General features: G+C 34.9%; 2 protein-coding genes across 3 annotated transcripts; both read left to right on the top strand.

Annotated features, from left to right (window-relative positions):
* Positions 1–2,220: 2,220 nt before the first annotated feature.
* On the top strand, positions 2,221–3,879 carry polr2l (RNA polymerase II, I and III subunit L). 2 transcript variants are annotated; one of them, XM_079595537.1, is made up of 3 exons: positions 2,221–2,330; positions 3,209–3,320; positions 3,411–3,879. In XM_079595537.1, the coding sequence occupies exons 2-3, from the start codon at positions 3,226–3,228 to the stop codon at positions 3,517–3,519; spliced, it is 204 nt and encodes a 67-aa protein (XP_079451663.1). In that variant the 5' UTR covers positions 2,221–2,330; positions 3,209–3,225; the 3' UTR covers positions 3,520–3,879. The 2 variants fall into 2 exon arrangements, with proteins under 2 accessions (XP_079451663.1, XP_079451664.1); XM_079595538.1 differs by lacking the exon at positions 2,221–2,330 and adding an exon at positions 2,337–2,473.
* A 751-nt stretch (positions 3,880–4,630) lies between these two features.
* sdhaf2 (succinate dehydrogenase complex assembly factor 2) lies at positions 4,631–7,776 on the top strand. The gene is made up of 4 exons (XM_079590561.1): positions 4,631–4,782; positions 5,737–5,948; positions 7,135–7,244; positions 7,431–7,776. The coding sequence occupies exons 1-4, from the start codon at positions 4,756–4,758 to the stop codon at positions 7,556–7,558; spliced, it is 477 nt and encodes a 158-aa protein (XP_079446687.1). The 5' UTR covers positions 4,631–4,755; the 3' UTR covers positions 7,559–7,776.
* The last annotated feature ends 1,156 nt before the right edge of the window (positions 7,777–8,932 follow it).

Below are 8,932 nucleotides of genomic sequence, written 5' to 3'. Positions count from 1 at the left end.
AAGAAAGAAGACCATTTATTAGTTGTGATGCTGATGGTAATGATGTTGATGATGATGTGGCAACATGGTGGTTGTCTTGGTGGTGGTGGTGGTGAAGATGAATGATTATGATTTTATTTGTTGAAGTTTACCTATCCCTCTAATGTGTCCCTTCCCTCCTGCCATATGTATTTTACACACACACACCCTCGCCCGCTGCCTTTCTGCTGTTCCTCGTGTGAAATAAAATAAGATGGCTCCCTTGTGACTTGATGGCCTTATTAAAGGACAATGAACTATATTTTCCCAGACTCAGTGTTTTATTTTTCCATTAGTTATTTTTGTTCGTTTTTGAAGGCTGAATTCAGCCTTTTCAAGGTTTCTTTTCATACTTTCATCAATGCTATTTTTCCATACATATTTTCATTTCTTTGCTATTTTTCCTTTATTGTACTTACTAAATGCAGTGACTTTTAACAGGGAATTAGTCAATCTGCTAATGTACACGTTTCTATCACTTGAAAAAATACATACAATTTTCTGTGATAAAATGTGATACATAAAAAACTTCATCAAATAGTTAAAAATCAATAATCAAAGGAAACAAAAAAATATTTTTTGAAGTGTCCATTGAAGGTTGCATCACATTTGAGGGTCTTATTATGTAAGTTTTAATTTTTGGGAACTACATAATTCTCATACTTTCATTTGTGTTATTTCAAAGATTTGGTGTCTTTAATTCGTGATTTTTGGAGTTTGACCGAAAAAACATTTCAGTAAATGTTAAGTTGTCAAAGTCAGAAGGAAAGAGCATAATATGAAACCATAAGAGAATGGCAACAGCAGTGGGACAGGGAGACTAAAAGAGACATTTACAGTATATACCATTCAAAAAATTTTAACTAAAGGGGTTGAGTATGATTTCACTTTTCTAACTTTAGTTAGTGTGTAATGTTGCTGTTTGAGCATAAACAACATCTGCAAAGTTTCAACGCTCAAAGTTACAACACACATATTTGCTTTTAAAGAAAAGGACTACAACAAACGGCTGGTAGGGACTACAGGGCATTCCTCCCGGGTTAGTGACATCACTAAAATGTACATAAACCCCGCCCCGGGAACACGCAGTCCATGTTGAGAAGAGGAAAAGTTGTTGTATATAAGTGTACATTTGTGAGTCAGCTCAAACTTTAGCATCCATCTTTTCACATGCAATAGAAAGTCACTCTGTGTGCATCTTACAACAGTTCCTATACGAGCGATTTATAGATTATCATGACAGAATATGCTAATTGGAGATAGTTAACTCCACATCAGCAACATAAATTCATCAACTAACCATTCAGAGACGTCCTGTTGCATTCTACATGTTGTCACTTCTTCTTGAGTCTCTCCATCATTGTCTGACTCCGTTTAAACATAAAAGGGTGAGGTAATCACAGCTACTAACACACACGCGCTCTTGAAACCCCGCCCTCTGCAGCAGCTCATTTGCATTTAAAGGGCCAAGCACAAAACGGCGCGTTTTTGCAAACCCTCAAAAAGTGACAACTTTAACATGCTATATAAAATTTATGTGGGGTATTTTGTGCTAAAACTTCACACACCCACTCCGGGGACATCAGATATTTATTTTACATCTTGTGAAAAGGGCATTTTTTACCCCTTTAAAAATAGCTCACAGTTATTTGAATAGTACACTATTACAGGGAAGCCCAAATTGTTTTTATGATTATTGTCAGGTGCATGTGCTTAGATTTACAGGCTGTATGATGGACAGATGAAAAACACGATGGAAGAAACAGAAAAAGTTGGATTAACAGGGTCAGGAATAAAGGATATACTGGAAAGTGGTGTGAATGAACAAGGAAGAAGATGTACTGTATTTGCATTTTAGGCTACTGCATGGTCTTATGAGGAGAACTTTTCTGTAATCTGTTTTTTTTATATATATATATATGCAACAGTAAAGATATCAGTATTTCCTATAAACATACTGTCTTTAACATATATTTCCTCAGAAGTATCACTTTCATAAGCTCTAACAAAATGTAGCTACTTGCTGAGATATAAGTTAACAAATTACCGTTTGAATGTAAAAGTTGTCTAACTACCACAATATTGTTTTCATACCAACTTTTATAGTAGTGCAACATTTCTGAATGCAAGCTGCAGTTAAACCCCGAAAGAAGAAGAAGAAGAGTTTGACCGAAGCGGAACGCTTCTCATAATCTCGTTTCCGCCCGTGTGTATTTGACAAACACATTAACGCAATGCGGAATTGACGCATTTGAAATGCGTCTTGTTTAAGCGGCACAAGAGAAACGTGTGTTGCGTGTGATATTGTTTTGGTAATATTATATTTCTTACATTTTTGTTCAATCTTGAATCATAATAAAATAAACTAATTGTTAAAGTTTAGTCGTGGGTTTGAAACTAAGGAAATTACCTCGCGCTGAACCTCGATTATATATTTTTCTACGAGTTACTACTAGTAAGTCTGTAAGCTTGCTGCGCTTATTAAATGCTTATTAGTAGCGATACATCACGTTTATATCTCAGCATTCATTATTGTGATATATGTTTGTCTTGGCAGCAAGTTTTGTTTTCGCTTATTAAATGCTTGTATTAGTAGCAATAAGTTAACTTACATCACGTAACGTTTATATCTTAGCATGCATTACTGTGATACATGTTTATCTGGGCAGCATTGTATTTTTTCGCGTATTAAATGCTTATATTAGTAGCAATACATCACGTATATATCTCAGCATGCATTACTGTGATACATGTTTATCTTGACAGCATTGTATTTTTTTTCGGCGTAATTCAATAGAGAGAGAGAGTGTACAGTATATATTACAAAAATATCATAATTATGACATTAAATTATAATGGTTAATTATGATTGAGGTTATCAATTAATATTTGTGAGGTTAAAATGTACAATTTTTAGATTAAAAAGTCAAAATTATGGGTTTTCAAGTAAGATTTCCAGTATTTCAGAATTTCAACTTATGTATTATAGTTTAAGTCATAATTTCGACTTTTTGTCTCATGAATATGACGCATTTTGACTTCTGTCATAACGACAAGCTGGTTTTCTTATGTGTCGTAAACAGGATTCCATTTCGACTGAAATTGTCTGGTCATAGAGAATCACAATCTAAGAACAGTGGAAACCCTGTGTGTTTTCTAATAAACAATTACTTTCTCTTCTTCTTCTCAGGCCTCTCGTCCTTCACCATGATCATCCCTGTTCGCTGCTTCACTTGTGGGAAAATCGTTGGGAACAAATGGGAGGCGTATTTAGGTCTTCTTCAAGCGGAGTACACAGAGGGGTGAGTTCATGAAATGTCCATCAGTCACGTGTTTGATTTCCCTGCATGTCTAACGGTGAACTGAATATCACTCTTTGCTCATTTTCACAGTGATGCTCTTGATGCTCTGGGTTTGAAGAGATACTGCTGTCGCCGGATGCTTCTGGCCCACGTGGATCTTATCGAGAAGTTGTTGAATTATGCACCGCTGGAGAAGTGAGGAGCTTTCTGTGCATTTGAAGATGAAAATCCCGCTCGGCCGCTCGTATTTTCAAAGACTTGATCCGAATAGAAGATATACAGGCGTGGGCTTTAACACAAACACGGCTGGTTCATTAGAATACAACTGAAGAAAGAATACAACTTAATATGTGGAATGTTTATTAGCATTTTGTTTATTAGCATTTTTTGTTGCATTTTGTTAAATAAAGATTTAAATATATCTGTTGTACAGTTCATTGCATTTCAAACGGAACCTGTTTAACTCGTGTTATTACAATAACGAGGGAATCCAAAAAGGGAGGCTTTTTCAAACGTAGTGTGAATCTTGATATTTGACTTAGTGTACATGTGTGTTTGTAAAAAAAAAAAAAGAAATTCATTCTAATATAGAAGTTGTCATTATTTTTACTCAGCCTTATTTACAATTTTTACACAAGAAGATACGTTTTTTCACAGCTCTATACTAACAATGGTTCACAACTTCTCAATGACACATCGGTCAAGTGTTAGAAGAACCAGTGTTTGGGTTAATTACAAGTAATGAGAGTTACTATTACTTTTTCCAAGTACTAGTGGAATTTCTTTTAAATGTATAAAAACAATATAAAAATAAAAGCTAATTTATAATATAACTAAAACATGTAGTTCTTAAATAACACTGCTGTCAAAATTGTTGCTGAAAACATTTGAACATAAATGTTTACTTGAATTTAAGTATTGTGTTAATAATAACTTTATTTTTAGTTAGACATTCGGATTCAGATTTTGTGCTTATCTTGGGTTTAATAAAAGTAAAAGAAATGAACAAACAGGAGAATTACCGTTCATTATTAGGAACACTGTCCCTTTAAAATAATTATATAAAGCTGAAAACTTCCATCCGCTTTCATACGTGTTCACTGAAATACAGTCCCTAGGAAACAAACTAGCCTTTTATTAGGATTTACCTTTTAAACTTACACGTGTCCGTCTAAAGGTCAAGGACAAACTCATGATTGAAATGCACACTTGGCATGTCTACACGGCACAGAAATAAAATAACTATTCAAAGCAACATTCAAATGATATTCAAATAAAAAAAATGGCATTGACCTTACCAACATGGCGCCCGCTCCACTACGTTTCCTGCTCTGCTGTTGTGAAACAGTTGCATAAACTCTCCTTCAAAATAAAACATTGTCAGCCAAGCAAGCACTTGATCAGTCACACATTACTGACGATACTTCTCGATAACATGTTTTCAGTTGCTATTGCAAGAAAGGTAAGTTTATTTGCTTTGCATTAATACGTGGCGACAGGTTTTAAAGATCTAATTTGACCTCAGGATTCTGAAGTGGCATAACAAGAACATCTTTCTGAGCCCATCACACATTAATATCATACAGCTAATATATACAATTAAAATTATAGCAGGGGTTTGGAAAGTTGGATATTTATCCTGTCGTTTTGTTTTGAATGTCTGAGCAAGGACAGATGAGGATATTAATCTTAATCGTTATTAAACTAACCCATGAATTCACACACAAGACTGATTTCAATCTTTTGTTATAATACAGTTTCATAAACAATGCATCAGATTCTTCATCTCTTGAGATACAGTAATTAATTTTGCTCAATGTATTGATTTAAAACAATAGAACATTAAACCATAAAAAATATCTTTATTTTATCTATTATTTTTTTCTAGATATTTTTATGTTTTTTTTTTATTGTGTATATGTGTATATAGTTTGTATTTTTATAGTATTCGTTTTCATATTTTAGTGTGTGTGCGTGTGTGTATAATCCTTTAACTAAAAATAGAATGAAAACAAAAATGATAAAAATACAAACTGTAACACTATAACACTGGATCATACATGTTACTGTATTAAGTCCTGGTGTATGGAAGATGTCCTCTTTTTTGTCCCAAATATAGTCATAGATAGCCTATATATTGTATTTTTAGATTTTTTTTTTTTTTTTTTTACAAAAATATATGACATAGTGATTATGATTATACTATAGTGATGGCAAAACCTTTTTTTCAGGATGATTATTTTGATGTTATTAATTGGCATTCATAATTGCATATTTAATATAATGCGTACATGGAATGATGATTTCTTTTGATTATGTGTGATAAAACCTACACAGCCATATAAAATAGTTTATGTTGATTAGAGTCGAGGCCAGAGGAGATTTTTAACCTTGTTTGATTTTGATCTATTCCCAGGTTGTGAGTTCGGTTTGCCGAGCTTCACTGCGTCCAGCTGTTGGCACAGTGGTTTCTCGGGGTTACCGAGGTGATGCCCCAGAACCAACCCTCATTGAGATCCCGCTGCCGCCATGGGAGGAGAGGGCAGGCGAGTCCCTGGAGATCAAGAAGAAAAGACTCCTGTATGAGAGCCGCAAGAGAGGCATGCTGGAGAACTGCATCCTTCTTAGGTTAGTAGGTTGAAATCCCCATGTAGTCAATCATTTCATCCCTTAAAACTCAAAATTACATATTTAAACTTTTTTTTTTCCTGTAAAAAAAGGTCTTCGTGCCTTAAAATAGCTTGAATGGAACTCTGCACCCTTGCTTCATTTAGTATACGCAGAGCCATGAATATGCTCATGAGCCCGCCTCCACTCACTCACACCAGCTCAGAGATGCACAAACGCTGCACAATGGCAATTGGAAATACTGGTTTAATTCAGCCATATATGTTTTAACCGATTAAAAAGGACTGAAAGAGTGAATTATACAGGATCGTCTTCAAGTCGATGTATCAGAATGGTAATGCGTTTTATGTATTGCTCTCTACAATGTCAGACACAAAACGGTAATTAATATGATTATGAACTACGTTATATAGCTACCTTCTAACAATCAGCATCCTTAGAATCGCTTTGAACAACTCATAATGTCAGTGGAGAAAGGCATAGTTCATCATAAGATCGTAATATACATCATACACCCGTTATATTGCTAAATGTACACGATTTTTCATATCAACAGAAAAATATACTGAGATAACCTGGCTTCTCTTGAGACTCCACTGCTTCACAGCATAGTTAATGATATGCTAAAGCCCGCCGGCACGTTGACGTGATTGGTTGCCAGGTAGTTTGTGATGTAAGAAACACCAATGATTTCAAACCGCTTATTTTTTTCACTGCAGGAGAAAATACTCAGCAATGGTGTTGACTTATGAATATGCACATTTGTCTTAAAGCATATTAAAAACACCACATAGACATAAACAACTATATATATATATATATATATATATATATATAAACAATTGTAAATTTTTGGGTGAACTATTTTGAAGTAAAAAAAAAAAGCCATTGTTTATGTAATTACGACAAAAAAAATTGTTTAATTAGTTGAAAATTATAATTTGATGTATTAAAACACCTAAAACTGAAATATTTTTGTTTTTTATGAAAAACTATATAGATTATAGTAATATAAATGACAAAAACACAACAAAATGACTTAAATAAACATATGAAAATTATTTATTCAAAATATTAATACAAACTATAATAATAGTATCTCTGTGATACTAAAATAACACTATTCCATATTATTCAAAATCAAGGAAATGCTACTCTGACTACTTTTGTTTTGTTTTGTTCCCAGCCTTTTTGCAAAGCGGTACCTGAATACAATGAGTGAATCACAGCTAAGGCAGTATGACAGACTCATCAATGAACCCAGCAATGACTGGGACATCTACTACTGGGCCACAGGTATGAACACACAAATAAAATAGATGTTCAGTGGTGTAGTGCTCCGCTCAGGCATGAAATTGTCTTTGATTTTATTCATTGAATATTTTTCTGTGGAGTAACAGTAGTGGTGTATTGTGCACAGTAAGACCAGGAACATGTATAAAGGAATGAAATGAGTTTGCACACACGTCTTCCTCCCGCCAGAGGCTCAGCCGACACCTGATGTGTACCAGAGCGAGGTGATGGACATGCTCAAAGAGTTCGCCAAGAACAAGGACATGGAGCAGCGTCTGGATGCCCCTAACCTGGAATATCTGGACAAGAGCAGTTAAAACTCAGCCTTCTGACACAGACTGTCATAGAAAACCAGAACATAGCTCACCTGAGACTCAACAGACATCATATATATATATATATATTTAGATATATTAAATATATACAGTAAATTAACACACACACATACTGTATATAAATAAATTATACATATAAACGCTGTACAGTGACTGTGATGTGAAAATACCAGTTGTATTAAAGTTTGTTCTTATCGATGACTGAAGTGTTTGTCTCAATAGGTTTATAACAACCACAGGAAGAATATTTCTAAAGATTATTTCCAATGAAATATATTATTCCCGGTTATCTTTCTGATGTGACATGGAACAAATTTGTGTCATGAGTTCATCCATTAAGAGGTTATATAGTACTTCGCTACAGGCACTGAAAAGCTCAAAGAGTGAATCATGTTATTTACTTGAGTAGCTTGGTTAACAACACATTAGTGTGTATTCAAAGATTAAACACACGGTCGTGCTGAAGAGATTGGATCTGAAATGTGCTAAAGACACTTCATACAGGAATTTTGTTTAGTTTGTTTAAATTGTGGCTGGTCAGTTAGGTCAATATCATTGAGATGCAATGCCATTCATATATTTTGACGTTTCCAAATATGTTTTGGAACCTGCATTTTGAAAGATTTCAGCCAGAAGATGGCAGACTTTTCCTTGCTAATGAGATGAATGTAAAGAGGTGTGCAGCGACCGTTGAAATGCATCCAAGTAGTTTGGCTAATCGAGTCCTTTAACATCACACTCAACTTAGCGGTTGTTCGCCGCAGGAGCGAGTGCACTTTTCACCAAAACAGATCCGACACTGTCCTGAACGCTGAGGTACGCAGACGTCAAAGGGCATGCGATTTGATGGCAGTGAGCTTTTAGTCACGACAGTTTTCTCCTTTAAGCGAGCAATGTCCCAGATATGTGTCCTGTGTACCTGTGTAGCCTGCATTTGAAAAAAATGACTAAACACATGCGTTCTCACTGCTAAAAAGCACAGATGCCACAGGGCTGCGGCGCTTTCGTTCACGTGCTGGGTTTCAGTGTGACTATACCAATATATCTCAGTTTCTTTGGGAAAAAAAAGATTGCTTGCTAAGAAAAGATCCCCAAATCTCATCCTGTTTGTGCATTAATTCTACCTCAGATCACATGGCTTCCATTGCAGTTCACTAGAAATGTCTGAGCATAATGTCAGACACACACACACCCCTATAGACCTTAGTTAGGTTAGGCGCCATATTGAATTTAACATGGATGAAAACAAGGTTGTGAGGGGAAACTTATTTTTGGAGTGTTGTGTTTGTCTACTGAATTTTTTTCCCTGAGAGATGTTTCATCAGTTAGGCTACTACAATCCATTGAACACTCTAG

Source organism: Phoxinus phoxinus, assembly GCF_949152265.1.
Source record: "Phoxinus phoxinus genome assembly, chromosome: 2".
In the NCBI taxonomy this organism is placed as follows: Eukaryota; Metazoa; Chordata; class Actinopteri; order Cypriniformes; family Leuciscidae; genus Phoxinus; species Phoxinus phoxinus.
Note: the sequence above shows the minus strand (reverse complement) of the source record. Positions and strands in the feature narration are given on the sequence as shown.